This window comes from Sander vitreus, chromosome 18 (assembly GCF_031162955.1).
Source record: "Sander vitreus isolate 19-12246 chromosome 18, sanVit1, whole genome shotgun sequence".
NCBI lineage: Eukaryota > Metazoa > Chordata > Actinopteri > Perciformes > Percidae > Sander > Sander vitreus.
Genome location: NC_135872.1, coordinates 27,256,663 through 27,272,921, shown reverse-complemented (window position 1 = coordinate 27,272,921; position 16,259 = coordinate 27,256,663). Strand labels below are relative to the sequence as shown.

At 40.5% G+C, this 16,259-nt stretch overlaps 1 protein-coding gene and 1 long non-coding RNA gene across 3 annotated transcripts; both read right to left on the bottom strand.

Moving 5' to 3' along the window:
* Window positions 1-6,223: 6,223 nt before the first annotated feature.
* LOC144533125 (uncharacterized) lies at window positions 6,224-10,955 on the bottom strand. Its single transcript, XM_078274292.1, has 6 exons — window positions 10,799-10,955; window positions 9,573-9,621; window positions 9,207-9,250; window positions 8,467-8,863; window positions 6,865-6,902; window positions 6,224-6,691 (listed from the first exon to the last, which is right to left on the bottom strand). The coding sequence occupies exons 2-6, from the start codon at window positions 9,619-9,621 to the stop codon at window positions 6,224-6,226; spliced, it is 996 nt and encodes a 331-aa protein (XP_078130418.1). The 5' UTR covers window positions 10,799-10,955.
* A 1,476-nt stretch (window positions 10,956-12,431) lies between these two features.
* On the bottom strand, window positions 12,432-14,533 carry LOC144533452 (uncharacterized). Of its 2 annotated transcripts, XR_013503437.1 has the most exons (4): window positions 14,407-14,531; window positions 14,177-14,314; window positions 13,877-14,101; window positions 12,432-13,439 (listed from the first exon to the last, which is right to left on the bottom strand). It is a non-coding gene; the product is annotated as an uncharacterized LOC144533452 (long non-coding RNA). The 2 variants fall into 2 exon arrangements; XR_013503436.1 differs by lacking the exon at window positions 12,432-13,439 and having other exon boundaries at window positions 13,676-14,101; window positions 14,407-14,533.
* Between the last annotated feature and the right edge of the window lie 1,726 nt (window positions 14,534-16,259).

Here is a 16,259-nt window from a genome sequence, read left to right as displayed (position 1 = left end):
TTGCATTAGAAAATGTTGATGGAAAAGGAAAAATTCGAAAAAAAAAAAATGTAGGAGGCATTTATATCCACCTTTTAGTTAGGTTAATTTAGCTATTATTTCTTTTAGCCACTTAGGGGAGTATTGCACTGGGTGTGGCACGTCACTGAGAATTAGCTATATTTACAGGTATGGCAATCAATGAGGGGAAGGTGTGGATGGGGGGGAACACACAGTTCTTACCGTAGCCGTGAGCACCCACTCCACTGACAGCACGCCACAGCACTTTATTAATCAGCACGGGGTGAAGCACCATTTTATGTAAAATACCTTTTTTCTACTTTTATAATAAACGGGAACACCACCCAAAGAGAACTAATGCCTGGACCTAAGATATTTTCTGCTACGCGTTGAGAACACCATGCCATCCATGCCGAGGCTTATAGGATAACCTCAAAACAAAAACGTACACTCGTTTTTTTCATATTTGCTGTCGTGTTTTCATATTTGCTGTCGTGTTTTCCTATTTGTTGTTGTGTTTTCATATTTGCTGTCGTGTTTTCCTATTTGCTGTCGTGTTTTCATATTTGCTGTCGTGTTTTCCTATTTGCCGTTGTGTTTTCCTATTTGCCGTTGTGTTTTATGATTTGTTGAAGCGTTTTCATATTTGCTGTCGTGTTTCCCTATTTTCTGTCGTGTTTTCCTATTTGCTGTTGTGTTTTCCTATTTGGCGTTGTGTTTTATGATTTGCTGTTGCGTTTTTCTGTTTGCTGTTGTGATTTGCACTTCAGGGCCACCGTAAAAACCTCTTTGCAAGTCTCAACAGTCTAAACACATTTTCTGCTTTACACACATTTTACAATTCAAAATGGCCCTTTTTACAGTTTTTGCCCATTGCTTACACACTAAAAATGAATGCTTAGACCAAAGCCTCAATACCTAAACTTCTTGTAGGATTCTTTAAACACAGTGTAACCATAGCTTTAACACATTGTCAAATTTGCATTCTTTAACACACTTATTGCAAAACACTACACACGTTTTCTTACATTAGCTCCTGTTGTCATTGGGAAAACACTCTGTTCGGTCTGAGCCTTAGCACTACAAATAGGCCTCAGGTAAACCATTTTGAGAACATTGCAAGCATGGAGGCAATGAGAGTCAGAGTAAGAGGAGGACAGAGAGAGAGATAGAAAGAGAGAGGAGTCGGACGTGGAGGAGACATCGCTTCTTATGTTGACGAGGTCTTGTGGCCAGATCCCCACCACACACACACACACACACACACACACACACACACACACACATAACAATTTACAGTATCCAGTAAAATTAGTTTTTTTTACTTTTGTTTTGTTACTAAATTTGATGATTTGTGATTCTATTTTTCTTTATTTCTGTAAGAATGTTTGTTTTTTTTGTAAAATTCTATTTTTTCTTTATTTCTGTAAGAATGTTTGGTTTTTTTTGTAAAAACTCTTGTTTGATTACTGCAGAAATTCTACTTTTGAGTTTTACAGAAGACTGAGTCTGAGAAAATGACAATAAAAATAGAAACCCAAAGACTGCAGTGTTTTCTATAAAGCCCATCAGTGTGTTGCTGGTGATATGAAAGAGGAATTCAAATGGTGCTTGTGTGTATGATTTTGTTGCAAGAATTTCATTTTTAGAAAGGAGTGTTAAGTTTTGATTGCAGTGTTTCATTTTGGCATAGATGTGAGTTGTTAATCTCCAAGTGCTATGTCTGATTGGCTTGTTTGTAGAGTTTTGACGTAATGAGCCAAATTCTGCAAAAAGTGTGTAAGCAATAGGCAACAACTGTAATCAAAAGAGGTGAATTTTATATCAGCTGACAAAGACATTCGTCTGCCCCACATACATTCCAGACTGAAGGTTGTCATGACTTTGTGTAAAGACATTGTTGTCGTGTTTTTTAAGTCAACTGTTTTTAATGTTTCCTCATTGCCCAAAACACATAACACCTGAGGCACAGAGCCAGACGTTTGAGGAAACCATCTACCGATACTTTCCTTATGTCTGTAAGAAGAAGCAGGCACAGAGCCAGAAGTATGAGGAAACAGAATTCCAGTCAAGCAGGTGACATGTGGCAGTCTTCGGACCTCTCTACATAGTTGGAGCTCTCAATGATAAACCCAAAATTACATCCTTCTGTCAGACAAAGCAGGTGGAGAACTGGATGTGACTTTGCAGTTTCTCTCGCTCCCATTGCACCGAGATGAAATGCTTAGAAAAGTCACCTAACTGCTGTGTGTGTATGTGTGTGTGTGTGTGTGTGTGTGTGTGTGTGTGTGTGTGCGTGCATGCGTGTGTGTGTGTGTGTGTGTGAGAGAATTGCGGCGCGCTGTAGCCTGTGTCTCAGACACGTTGGGTAAACTGATGAATTGGTTCAACAGCTTGAATCGTATTGCCCTGCACACCGCCTATACACAGCGGTGAATGGTTGTCTTACTGACACCAAATGTCTCTTCCACAACCCTGTATTCTGCACAGGTAGCCAACATGTACAATCCTACCTCTCTCCATTTAGCCAGAGAACTTCGCTTCTAAACTCTTTGATTTAGCAAGACGGTTTATTTTACAGCCATGTGTAACGTCAACTTCTGGCTCTGTGCCGGCTTCTTCTTATACTTTAATCAAGTGTTGTTTTGTGTTTTGATGATTAGAAAAGTCACCTAACTGCTGAGTGGCAGCAGCCGGAGTCTGAGAAGAGTGGGAGAATAATTGTGGAATTTGTTTCAACACAATTATTATATTATATATACTTGATATGATTGATTTGAGGAACACATCAGGTGATGCTGTCGCACGACAACACTGAACCAACTGCTGTGAAGTTTCAATGTTTTAAGATGGGGGGGGTTGCAGTTCAGCTGTGGAGCTGCTTCAATAACACACAAACACCAAACATCAAGCATCTTACTAATATATTACTAATTACTTAGTAAAATAAAAAATACTTACCGGACACAAACTAGCATTGGTTTTCCCTCGGGTCAAATTTGACCCGTTTTCAAAGTTTTTTATATCAGAAATATGGGTTTCTTTCAACCAAATTGCCACAAAATAACATGGATGCATGCATGTACGTTGTATGCAACCCTGATACAACATTGTTCGCAGGTAAAATTAATTGATTACTTGTTTTATTCAATTTTATAGCATTTGAAAAACATTTATTTTTAATGGTTTCAAAACAGCATCCTGACCAAACTTTGACATGTACCAGTCTCAACATCCTCTGATCTCTGAGCTTTTTTTCAACTCAAAAAGTAGTTATGTCATATAAATTAGGTGTCTTGATCATGAATTAAAAAGCGTTGAGAAAAGTGACTAAAAAACTTTTTTAAAGCGTCAAATAATTAGGGAAAAAATACGAAAAAAGTTCATTTTCAATTTTGACCAAGGAGGACAAAAAGTTCATGGTTGACGGGAAGTCAACACGAGGGTTAATTCAGTATCAGGACAGTCACTTCACTTTATGACGCAGCACAAAAGTCTGAGTCTTTATGGTCAAACGGGTCAGAAGTCCGTCCCAAAATGACAGAGGCACAGACGTATTCCACAAGCCGAAGGCGGCATCTACGTATATATTTATATATTTGGTCCGGAGTCTTGTTGTTAATACATGAGCTTCAAGGTTTCAGAATTGTGTGCACAGTTCCATCCCTAACCTAACCCAGACACCCAATTCGTAATACTGTAAAAATATAAATATTATATTTTTATATTATATATTTCAATAATTTCATCAGTGGGCCATATGCTCAATCACCACATTACTGCCTTCAGTGATATAGTGACCTAACACATTTTAATGAAAATGAAAAATCTTTGAGTTTACCACTTTTATATTTTCTTTGTGTGGCATATCTGTGTCGGACTAACAGTTATCAGTTTAGTCCAGTGTTTCTCAAATGGGGGTACGTGTCCCCTAGGGGTACTTTGGAGGACTGCAGGGGGTACATGTCACCCTAGGGGTACTCTGGAGGATTGCAGGGGGTACGTGTCCCCCTAGGGGTACTTTGGAGGACTGCAGGGGTTACGTGTCCCCCTAGGGCTACTCTGGCGGATTGCAGGGGGTATGTATCCCCCTAGGGGTACTTTGGAGGACTGCAGGGAGTATGTGTCCCCCTAGGGGTACTCTGGAGGATTGCAGGGGGTACGTGTCCCCCTAGGGGTACTTTGGAGGACTGCAGGGGTTACGTGTCCCCCTAGGGCTACTCTGGCGGATTGCAGGGGGTACGTGTACCCCTAGGGGTACTTTGGAGGACTGCAGGGAGTATGTGTCCCCCTAGGGGTACTCTGGAGGATTGCAGGGGGTATGTATCCCCCTAGGGGTACTTTGGAGGGCTGCAGGGGGTAAGTAATTACTTCTACTGTCTTTTTTCTCCAAGTTTGTCACTTTTTTCAAAATTGTTGTCGCTGTTTTTGAAGTTTGTCACCTTTTTTTGAAGGTTTTTGAAGCTTCTTTCTACTGTGTTTTTTTTCAAAGTTTTTGTTACTATTTTACCTATTATTGCCTTACTTCCTTCTTTTTCCATCAGCATTTAAATGTTTTTCAGGTACAAGGCTGTTGTTTAGTAAATCTATCGCTGACATCGCTGTATTCTTCCTCTTTATATAGACTTTTTTTTTCTACAAAAATTATTTGCCCTGGTTAGGGGGTACATGGCTTAAAAAACACTGTTCATATAAAGGGGGAACATTATTGAAAAAAGCTTGAGAACCACTGGTTTAGTCTATACAAACCATTCTGGGTATAAATATAATATATAAATAAATATATATATAATATATATAAATAAATATAAATATAATTTATGTATAAGCTAAAAAAGAACAGGTTCTTTTTTAGCTTAAACATAAATTATATTTCTTTTGCGCAAAAAAAATGTTTATGCTGATGACACCATTGTCTATTATGTAGCTGATTCTATACAACTATCTAAAAGACTGCAAGCTGCATTTCTTAAAAAAAATGATGTTATTTACAAATATTGAAAGGGTCTTCGAGTATGAGTACCTTGTTATATGGATTGATCAAAGATTGTCATTCTGGGCCCTATTTTAATGATCTAAGCGCACGGTGTGAAGCACCTGGCGTAGGTGTGTTTAGGGCGTGTACAAATCCACTTTTACTAGTTTGACGGCAGAAAAAAGGGTCCGTACACCGGGCGCACGGTTCAAAAGGGTTGTACTTAGTGTCTTAATTAATCATAGGTGTGTTTTTGGCGTAAGATGCAATAAACCAATCAGAGTGTCATCTCCCATTCCCTTTAAAAGCCAGGCATGTTTGTACCTTGGAGCATTGCTATTATGACAATAATACACCTCCATGTAAGACCAGCACACCCATGGGCCACAGATGGGCGCAGGTGCATTTGCTATTTAAACGACGTGGGCGCTGGACAGGAAATTGACAACTGCGTCAGGCTTTGCGCTGCGCCGGTTGCAAAATAGAGCCCTAAATGTCATATTGATAAACTTGTCTAAAAGCTGCACTAGAAGGTTGGCTTTTTGTACAGAAACAAATCCTGCTTCCCTATATCTTCTCTATATCTATCTATAGCAAAAAATGAATTGTGGAAGCTACTCTTGCCCGTTTTTGATTATGGAGATGTGATTTATAGACATATAAATATAAATCATCAACGATAAAACCCCTAGATTCAATCTAACACTCTGCCCTTAGATTTATTACAGATACAAGTTATAACACTCACCACTGTTTTTTGTATGATATGACTGGTTGGCCATTTCTTGAGATGAGGCAAAATGCTCATTAGTTGGTGTTCATCTGCATTTTGTATTACATTTTCCATATTGTAAATCCATTTTCCACTCGGTCCATTGAATGGCTTTTACTTGAGGTCCCTAATAGTCCCAATATTTAAAAAAATATTCCGACTTGTTCCTAATTTTTTGTCTTTTTTTTCCTCAAAATATTCCAACTTTTTTCTGTCAAATCACAGAATTCTCTCAGTGATAATAAATAATCATTTCCCAACACAATATCATTAAACTGAGGACTGAGACACATAATGACACACTCGTATTTCATATTTTTTATTCAAATTCTTAAAAACAATAGAGATGGCAGCAGCCCAAGATGCACGAGCACTTAGCGTTGCCAACATCACGTTCTCCATGATTTGGCTTGGCCAGGAAAACTGAGAGAGAGAGAGAGAGAGAGAGAGACGTTACGTGTGCAGCAAGAATTTTGTTACCATGTCCAATATCCAAATGTCAGTTTTAGCAAAATTATGTCTGTAAAGTTACCGCCACCTTTGCCGCCATCGCCACCTTTGCCACCATTGCCATCGCCGCCGCCATCGCCACCTTTGCTGCCATCGCGACCGCTGCCGCCGTCGCCGCCGCCGCCGCCGGCACCGCCAGCACCGCCAGCACCGCCACGACCTTTGCTGCCATCTTTGCAGCCATATTTGCCGCCACCTTTGCCGCCACCTTTGCCACCACCTTTGTCACTGCCAAACCCACCAATCCAGCTGCTACTGCCGCCGCCGCAACCGCCAACGCCTCCGCCTCCGCTACCACCACCACCGCCACCACCGCCGCCACCTCCACCTCCACCTCCGCCGCATCTGCCACCACCGCCAGTGCCACCGCCGCCGCCACCACTGCCGCCATAGCCACTACCGCCGTCAAAGCCGCCGCCATCGCCACTATTCATCTGGACAAACAGACAGACAGTCATATATTTTTACATATATACATGAATATTTGTATACTGAATCAACATTATGAAAAATGTAATCCTTTTATATCTTGAATAAAAAAAGAAAGTGTTTAAAAGTTTCATGTTTCCTGTCCAGACAGGAAGCTGCAGCAGTGCATGCTGGGTACCTGGTATGTCTGGAAGGCTGCCGGCTGAGAGATTAACGCTGCGGAGAAAAAAACCAAAAGGTCACATGATCAGATCCACACGGTAACGGTAACATGACAGTCACAGGTGATAAAATCACAGATTTAAATATGTAGAAATGTAAATTAGAGGGAAATAGTTTTAACATGACTTCAAAATCGACATCTTCGAAATCGACAACGTATGTTAATACTAATTAGCTTGTTCTTGTTTCCTAACTGCGTCGAGAAAGAGAGAAGGGGTACCGTGTCTGAAGATATACACCCTCCCCCGCCGGTCTAGGCGAACACTGCAACTCCTCACTCCCTAAATATAAGCTTTATCAAAGAGAAGAGCTTTAAATTTACTCTTAAAGGTGGTGACGGTGTCTGCCCCCCGGACCCAGACTGGGAGCTGGTTCCACAGGAGAGGAGCCTGATAGCTGAAGGCTCTGGCTCCCACTCTACTTTTAGAGACTCAAGCAACCACAAGTAACGGTAGGTTTCCACACAGCGAAATTTCGCTTCACCCTCATTAAGGTTGAAGGTAGACGAAATTCGCCCTGATTGCAAAGCAGAGAAAGGAGAGGTAACCTTGATCCTTATGCTCTAATAAGGAGGAGATACCAGATTGGCCCATCTGAGCTTTCATTTTCTCAAAGGCAGAGCAGGATACCCAGGGCTCGGTTTACACCTATCGCCATTTCTAGCCACTGGAGGACCATAGGCAGGCTGGGGGAACGCATATTAATGTCAACAATCCTCATAAAGTGAAATTTTCATGCCATGGGACCTTTAAACACTCAAACTTTTCAGCTAGCTGACAGGCCAATCGCTAGCATGTTCAGACATTGGATTTCATTGTAAGCATAGCAAGGCAGCTAAGCTACATAGCCAGGTTACCAGAGCATTTATGAGCTAACATTTCACCGATGGTTTGCTGCTGTGCATTTTTACCGCCCTAGCTACGATAGCAACGATAGCTTGCTAGCAAACTGCTAGCTGCCTAGCAGCCAGTGTTCTGTTGCATTCTTGTGTGTTGTTCTCTGGTCGAAATTTGCGAGGTGTTTCGCTGTGTGGAAATCTACCGTTACTCTGCATTCTGGGAGTGCAGTGCTCTAGTGGGACAATAAGGTACTATGAGCTCTTCAAGATATGATGGTGCTTGACCATTTAGAGCTTTGTAGGTCAGAAGAAGGATTTTAAATTCAATCCTGGATTTTACAGGAAGCCAATGCAGAGAAGCTAATACAGGAGAAATATGATCTCATTTCATAGTTCTTGTCAGAACACGCACTGCAGCATTCTGGATCAGCTGGAGAGTATTAAGGGACTTATTTGAGCAACTTGAATTACCTAAATTAAACAATAAAGCAGAATTGAGTAAGTTTTTGCTGGAGCAGCAAACTAGCGTCCGTGACACGGGAGCACTGGAAGTGAGACAATACGCTTACCATAAACCTCAGCACCAAACAACGGCCATTCATAGCGTTACGCCTCCTTTAACGTTACGGTGTTCACGTCAAAATTCTCCTCCCTGCCGAAATTCCCAAGCCAAAGTTGGTCTCTACGTATAGATATCTAGGTTGGGACTCTCTGACCTACCTGGGTGTTTTGGCTGCTCTCTGGGGGGCACCCCCTGGATCTCCTGGTACCTGGGCTGATTCAGGTAGGGCCCCGGTTTCCCCACTTTCCCCAGTTTCCACGGTTGCCCCTGTTGTCCCGGTTGCCCCTGTTGCCCCGGTTGTCCCGGTTGTCCTGGTTGCCCCTGTTGCCCCGGTTGCCACGGTTGCCCCTGTTGCCCCGGTTGTCCCTGTTGCCACGGTTGTCCCTGTTGCCACGGTTGTGCCTGTTGCCCAGGTTGCGCCTGTTGACCCTGTTGCCCTTGTTGCCCCGGTTGCCACGGTTGCCCCTGTTGCCCCAATTGCCCCGGTGGTCCTATGCAGAGGTTGTGGTCTCCTCCATCTGTGTAGGTCTGAGCCAATGTCTGCTGAGGAGACACCTGTGGGTGGTGTTGTTATTCCATGGTAACATTGAATAAGAAATAGAAAGATGTCAATTACACAGATGAAGTTTTTGACACAATTCAAACAGGATCTAAACATTATTGGTCTCTCCCTGTTCACTACCGGACACATTTTTACTGTGTTTACAAAATTCTCCTCCCTGCCGAAATTCCCAAGCCGAAGTTGGTCTCTACGTATAGATATCTAGGTTGGGACTCTCTGACCTACCTGTCATTTAAATGTCCTTTTAAATGTAAATCCTTTTATATCTTTAAAAAGTGTTTAAAACATTCATGTTTCCTGTCCAGACAGGAAGCTGCAGCAGTGCATGCTGGGTACCTGGTGCGGCGATCCGGGGAAGGCTGCCAGCTGAGAGCTGAACGCTGCGGAGAGAAAACCAAAGGTCACATGATCAGATCCACACAGTAACATGATGCCGTAACGCAGGAAGTGTGGACCGTTTCATACCGTAGGCGCTGCTTGAAATGAAAATGAAAATGCGCAAAATCTTTAGTATAGGATCTTTGGTGGAACATGAACACCCGTTTCCTCTCCCAAGTCATAATATTTTCTGAATAAAGTTGTTGATATTATCATATTTTAACACTCTATTGTTATCCTTATAGATTTGACTGAATTGAATAGTTGTTTTGATAAGAAAACTTCACAATAATACTAATATTTCCTTTATAAACTGTGACAAACCTGCAGGGTAGCCGGGGTCCGAGTACGGAGGAGGGTCCTCATTATTCATCTGGACGGATTGATGGATTGATGGATGGGTGGATGGATGGATGAATGGATGGAAGAGCAAAGCAGAAATAGTTAGCATATATCATGGAGTAAAATGAATCTATGTTTCTAATCAACGGACCTTTACGTAGCATTTGTGTACATTTTATTTTCAGTGAGACGTTGTAACCCATCTAATAATAATGATAATGTTCTTTGTGTCACTGTTTGAGTGGTTTAATAAACTGGTCAATGCAAGAACTTTACTCTTCTCTCTGACACGTAAAATCACAGAGACCATATGTTTACTGAGCTGTGAGTGTGTGTGTGTGTGTGTGTGTGTGTGTGTGTGTGTGTGTGTGTGTGTGTGTGTGTGTGAAAAATAAAACTGTCAAAAAGTGTAGTTTCTCCAGTCCACAGCTGCCTTCATACTAGTAGTAATCTGATTACAGACAGACAGACTGTTGACTCTACTTGTTCTTCTAACTTTCACTTCAGGATTAAAGGACACTTAAATATTATAATGTTATATAGCCTAAAATATATTCAAACCGTCAACCAGACTGAGGATGTGTAATTGATCAAGCTGTTTAAATGACTGATTCTATTCCACGTTAATCTGGAAAAAGAAGTATTTAAGGGGGTAACTGGTGCTACAGAACATTATTATTAATAGTCATTATAAACTAAACCATTAGACACTATTTACAATACAGAAATATGAGTCAACTCCTTCCACCGTGTTGAGTTCGCAGCGCAATGCCAGACTCCATCCATAAATCTCTCATTTTAGTGTTTTCAGGCGCACCAGTAAGAATTACCAACGGGAGAAATAACATTTATGATAATTGACAAAATCAAAGTTTCCACTCTTTCATTCGGCTACCATCAAATTCACCACGCCGCGCGGATTTAAAAGATATTGATACTTTTAGAAGTTTTCCCTGATGTCATCTTACGTGAGGTTTAAGCATTAACAGCGGGAGCGCGCACTGTTATCGACTCAAAGAAATGTGGACTTCACGTGAAACAGCTGTTACTTGTTGAACTATCAAATCCGAATTAAGCAAAAACGTAAAAGAAAAAAAATACAAATAAGTTATTAACAACGTCCCGTGAAACACTGATTCCTAAAAGTCTCGACTACTTCTTAAATGCTCCGTTTTTTCTGTGGAGTCTGGTTCAGAATCTGAACTTACCTTCAGTTATTTGAAGAACTTTAAAATGTCAAAACATGAATCTCTCTCTCTCTGCTGTCTCGCTCCGCTGATTGATGGATCGATTGTGCGCGAGGAAACTGCAGCTGCACGAGGACAAGGTGGTGTCTCTCTCTCTCTCTCTCTCTCTCTCTCGTGTGTGTGTGTGTGTGTGTGTGTGTGTGTGTGTGTGTGTGTGTGTGGCAGCTAATATTACAGAACATAACAGGTTTGTGTGTGTGTGCACTTGAAGATGTCGTGAACTAAGAATGCAGGTTTAATTCTGACTTTGCAAAAACAGTGAAAAGTGAATTTTTGATAATTTTCAACTTTTAGAAGATGCTTTAAAATAAAAAGAAAGGCAGAATCACACATCCAAATGTGTTATAAGATCTGAAAAGAGCTTTATGTTTCACTGCTTACAACTGAATTATTGAATCCTAAAATTACCGTTTAAAGCTGTTTGCTAAATATTCTGTATATTTTGTGCAGCGTGTATTCTTGGATGTATTAAGAGAACGGTGTACATGTACATACCTGATACTTAAATGGCAAACAGCACCACCAAAATCCCGTTTACGGCCGAAAATATATGACATCGTACTGATAAGAACTACCATAGAGAATGAATGGTAAAAAGTTAAGGGAGGTAATCTCTACTTTTCCTGCGAAATATGTCCAAACTGTTAAGACGCTTATGAATAGTCCCTCTTAGAAATATAAGGACATGCCTATATATATTTCCTTTATGAGTTTCCGTAGTGTAGTGGTTACTTCTTGAAAAAAAAAGAAAAAATATTCCTGACCGGAAGCCTTTTCTAAAAGAACAGGGTTCGAATCCCACCTTAACCCCAAAAAATGTCCTGTATTTAGTTCAGAATATTATGCAACAGCATGTCTGTATTACACAAATTAGATTTAAATTTTGTAACCGTTTTATGTTAAATTTAATTCAATATTTTTTTGAAAAATGATGTGGAAACAAGATGATAAGACCTTATGATTTGAAGGTTATGATAATACTTTTACATGCTGCTACTGGTAAAAGTTGAATTGAACCTAATAGGATGTTATATGATACACAATTCCAAAGCACTATATGTATATATTTGTTTAATTTTATTTTTTAAACACTTTTACTTCCTCAATCAAATAAAGACAGTGACAGTGATGCTTTCAATATATTTTATTAAAAAACAAACTCATTCTAAAACACACAATAAAAATGAACTCACTTTGTAAAACTAAATGTAATAAATATAGAAAAATGTAAAAATACATTTAAAAAATGTATGATATAAACTTTCTGAATTGTTTATTATTAAAATATTAGATATTACAATTTTTCCAATCGCTAACACACTAAAATGACATGCATAGCAAAATTATTTAAACTGACACACGGAGAGCAAAACCTCTTCTCAAGTCTCCAACAGTCTAAACCCATTTTCTGCTTTACACACATTTTAAAATTCAAAATGGCCCTTTTTAAATGCACTGAACACGGTTCTCTGCATAAGACACAACAATCTGACATCAAGTCACATGTTTGTGTAACCACACTCAGTCGTACTTCTATGACTGGCTGGTTTGAACAACCCCCTTGAATCTGCGTTGTGTGTAGAATGACGAACGACGAGCGGGAGACTAGCGGCTGTTTACGCCGCGATGGGCCCGTTTATTATCTGAGTAGGAACAGAATATGTACTGGTCAGTCATACAGTTGGCTCATAGTAGCTTACACGCAGCACACTTGGGCACGTCTCTCATAACTGGCAATGAATACACAACAGCCATGCAACAATTACAATACAAATACAATAATGTGAAAATACAGTGGGGAGAACAAGTATTTGATACACTGCCGATTTTGCAGGTTTTCCTACTTACAAAGCATGCAGAAGTCTGTAATTTTTATCATAGGTACACTTCAACTGTGAGTGACGGAATCTAAAACAAAAATCCAGAAAAATCACATTGTATGATTTTTTAGGTAATTCATTTGCATTTTATTGCATGACATAAGTATTTGATACATCAGAAAAGCAAAACTTAATATTTGGTACAGAAACCTTTGTTTGCAATTACAGAGATCATACGTTTCCTGTAGTTCTTGACCAGGTTTGCACACACTGCAGCAGGGATTTTGGCCCACTCCTCCATACAGACCTTCTCCAGATCCTTCAGGTTTCGGGGCTGTCGCTGGGCAATACGGACTTTCAGTTCCCTCCAAAGATTTCTATTGGGTTCAGGTCTGGAGACTGGCTAGGCCACTCCAGGACCTTGAGATGCTTCTTACGGAGCCACTCCTTAGTTGCCCTGGCTGTGTGTTTCAGGTCGTTGTCATGCTGGAAGACCCAGCCACGACCCATCTTCAATGCTCTTACTGAGGGAAGGAGGTTGTTGGCCAAGATCTCGCGATACATGGCCCCATCCATCCTCCCCTCAATACGGTGCAGTCGTCCTGTCCCCTTTGCAGAAAAAGCATCCCCAAAGAATGATGTTTCCACCTCCATGCTTCACGGTTGGGATGGCGTTCTGATGAATGCAATTCATGAACACAGCAAATGAAAACGGGGAGACACACAGCACACAGGAAAGGGGATACCACCACCTGGACACCAACACCTTCGGCTCTAAGCAACTAAAAAATGGGGAAGAAATGGGAAACACACACACACACACACACACACACACACACACACACACACACACACACACACACACACACACACACACACACACACACACACACAATTAAAGGGGGTTCACTCAACCAACAATAGAGTCAAAATCAATATTGAAAATGAAAAGAAGCAAACTGATACAAACTTGACACAGGATATCAATTCAAAACAACGAAAGACACTTATCAAATCAAAACAATAACACTATTTATTGTCATAATTAGAACAAAACAATTGGAACAGAACAAAAGAAACTCAAAAACTACTAATTGAAAAATAAACTCAATAGTCGAAAGAAAAGAAAACCAACGTAACTTTTAACTAAATTGAAAACAAACGACAAAAAAAAAGAAATAAAAAAACTTGGTCAACTCTATTAATGTAGGGGGCCTACCCTTCTGCTACATTCACACACTTAAAAAGAACCCAGACCCACGCATCAGTGGCCGGACAGCAAGCCTCCACGGCTGTGGCAGAAAATGGTCAGATCGTGCACCTTGAAGGCAGACCGCAGTACAAATAGTAGAGTCTGTATTCAATCGCGTGTAGGCAAAACAAACAGCTGGTGGTTGAGATGCTCGGCGGCTAACAAGAATCTCCGGCAGCTTCAGTCCAATCCCTAGTGTTTACACAAAACAACAATTAACACCAAATAAACCTAAAAGGTAACTCCTACCGCATTTGGCCCACGTACCGTTCAAGCAGAATTTGAGTCGATCCGGAGGGAGGAAGCTCCAAGAATGCAACGTGCACAGACAGCTATCAGTGCTACTCGCTTTGCATTAACTGTGTTCCCTCGATGAGGTGGAGGATGAACCTGCCAGCCGAAGATCTACAAACGTTCGATATATCGTAAAGTAACGGCAGCGAATAACGAATAACAATAACAAAATGAATGCAGAAGCAGCCAAACCGCCACCTTACCTGACGCCCGAGCAGACAACTCACAGTGAGCACAACCCGGAAGTATAGCGCGCTCCCGTCACCAACGAGCAAGAAAGGCAGTGGGAGGACTACTGGCTGTTTTTATACGGGGCTTCGCCGTTATGATTGGCCAGAAGCGCGCAGGTAGTTATGAGCTGAAGCTCATACTGCTACATTAGCACAGAGGCTAGCTAGAAAGTGTATTATGCCGCTATTTTAACATTCTGGCACTTGAAAAGATACAACAATCCACTTGTAACTCTTATTATTAATATGGTCATAAAGCACAGTGCACATATGTTCATACAATGAATATGCGGACATAAATACACAATATCTGTACTCCGTGCTGCACTCGGCAACTCACCTCATAACTGGCAATGAATACACAACAGCCAGTGACATTTAACTAGTGCAGAGAGAGGGCGCCCTTGAGCCAATAATTCTACATTGCTATTACAGTTTTTTTCAACTGCTTACACACAAAATCTTTTCATGTCATATTTCGATATTTGAAACCTCTCACTCAAAGTGCAAAACTACACAGCAAATCTCCAAAACCCTAAGCTATTTCTCAGCCTTTCACTCAGTTTTTAATTGCATAAAACACTTTTTTCAAAACATAACATACAATTCTCTACCTAAGACACAAAAATCTAACAGGAAGTGACTTGCTTTCCTTTTCTAAACACAACCAATCAAAATGCTACACTTATTTACCAGAACACACACACACTCTTAAAAAAACAATCAAACAATCACTGTTTTAGTATAGGCCTATACAGAGGTCAAAGGTCAGATTACCTGTTTTGAACAATGGATGCCAACAATAGACAGAGAGCAAGGGGAGTAGGAGGGAGAGACAGGGGAAGACAACGAGGAGGAGGAGGAGGAGGAAGAGGGAAGAAGAGGAAGAAGGAGAGCCACACTTATTCATCATGTGATCAACCACGGATTGACCAATGAGAGAAGCCCATCTTGAGTAGCTTTACAGTGGCGTCCATACTGCATGCAACTATCTAATGACTATTTCAGCATTACAAATCAGACTTTGTTTTGCACAAAGTGCATACAATTCCCTCCCCTCCCCCGCCCCGACACGCAAGCACGCACACACACACACACACACACACACACACACACACACACACACACACACACATATTATTTATTATAAGAATGATACCTTTGGTTTACATGTTTGTACTTTTGTTTTCTTATTTCATGCTACTGTATACAACACTGTGCTACTCTTACAAACGTAATATTTTGCCCATGTTTTACTGTAACATTACATTGTTTTTTTATAGTGCACTCTTCAACCCCTCTCAGCAGATGACTTTCTCTCTAGAACATTGTAAATGTAGATATAGGCCTATGAAAGACAAAAGAGCTTTAGATTTAGAACAACAGTGTGTACATGGTATATCCAAAAATTTACTATTGAAAAAAAAAAGTTTTTTGCCATTTGATGCAAATGCTTCATTTTGAGTTGTGTTTGTGGTATTTTGAATGCAGTGTTTCATTTTGAAGGAGATGTGAGGCATTTTGCATTTTGTGTGTGCAGTTTTGGGAATTATGTGTAGAGTTTTGAAAAAAGGAGACAGTTTTGAAAATGTGTGTAAGCAGTTGGAAAAAACTGTAAATAACAATAATGACAAGTGGAATGGCATAATATATAAACCCTGTTACATTTGCCATTCAAAATGACACTTCATGAGCTGATTGGCCAATATATGTGCCACCTGGCCAAACACCTCAATGGTTCATTGTTACCACTTCAATCAGGAAGTAAGCACTATGATGCCTCTTTTTTTTTCTATATATTTTTTCTGCAATTTTCTTTTTCAGTT

Excerpts from the sequence above, each read along its gene's own strand:
- LOC144533125 (XM_078274292.1), bottom strand. The coding sequence starts at position 9,621 with ATGAATAATGAGGACCCTCCTCCGTACTCGGACCCCGGCTACCCTGCA. Across the intron at positions 9,251-9,572 it reads GGACCCCGGCTACCCTGCAG|CGTTCAGCTCTCAGCTGGCA; the intron begins GTTTGTCACAGT and ends TTCTCTCCGCAG. Across the intron at positions 6,692-6,864 it reads CAGCCTTCCAGACATACCAG|ATGAATAGTGGCGATGGCGG; the intron begins GTACCCAGCATG and ends CTGTTTGTCCAG.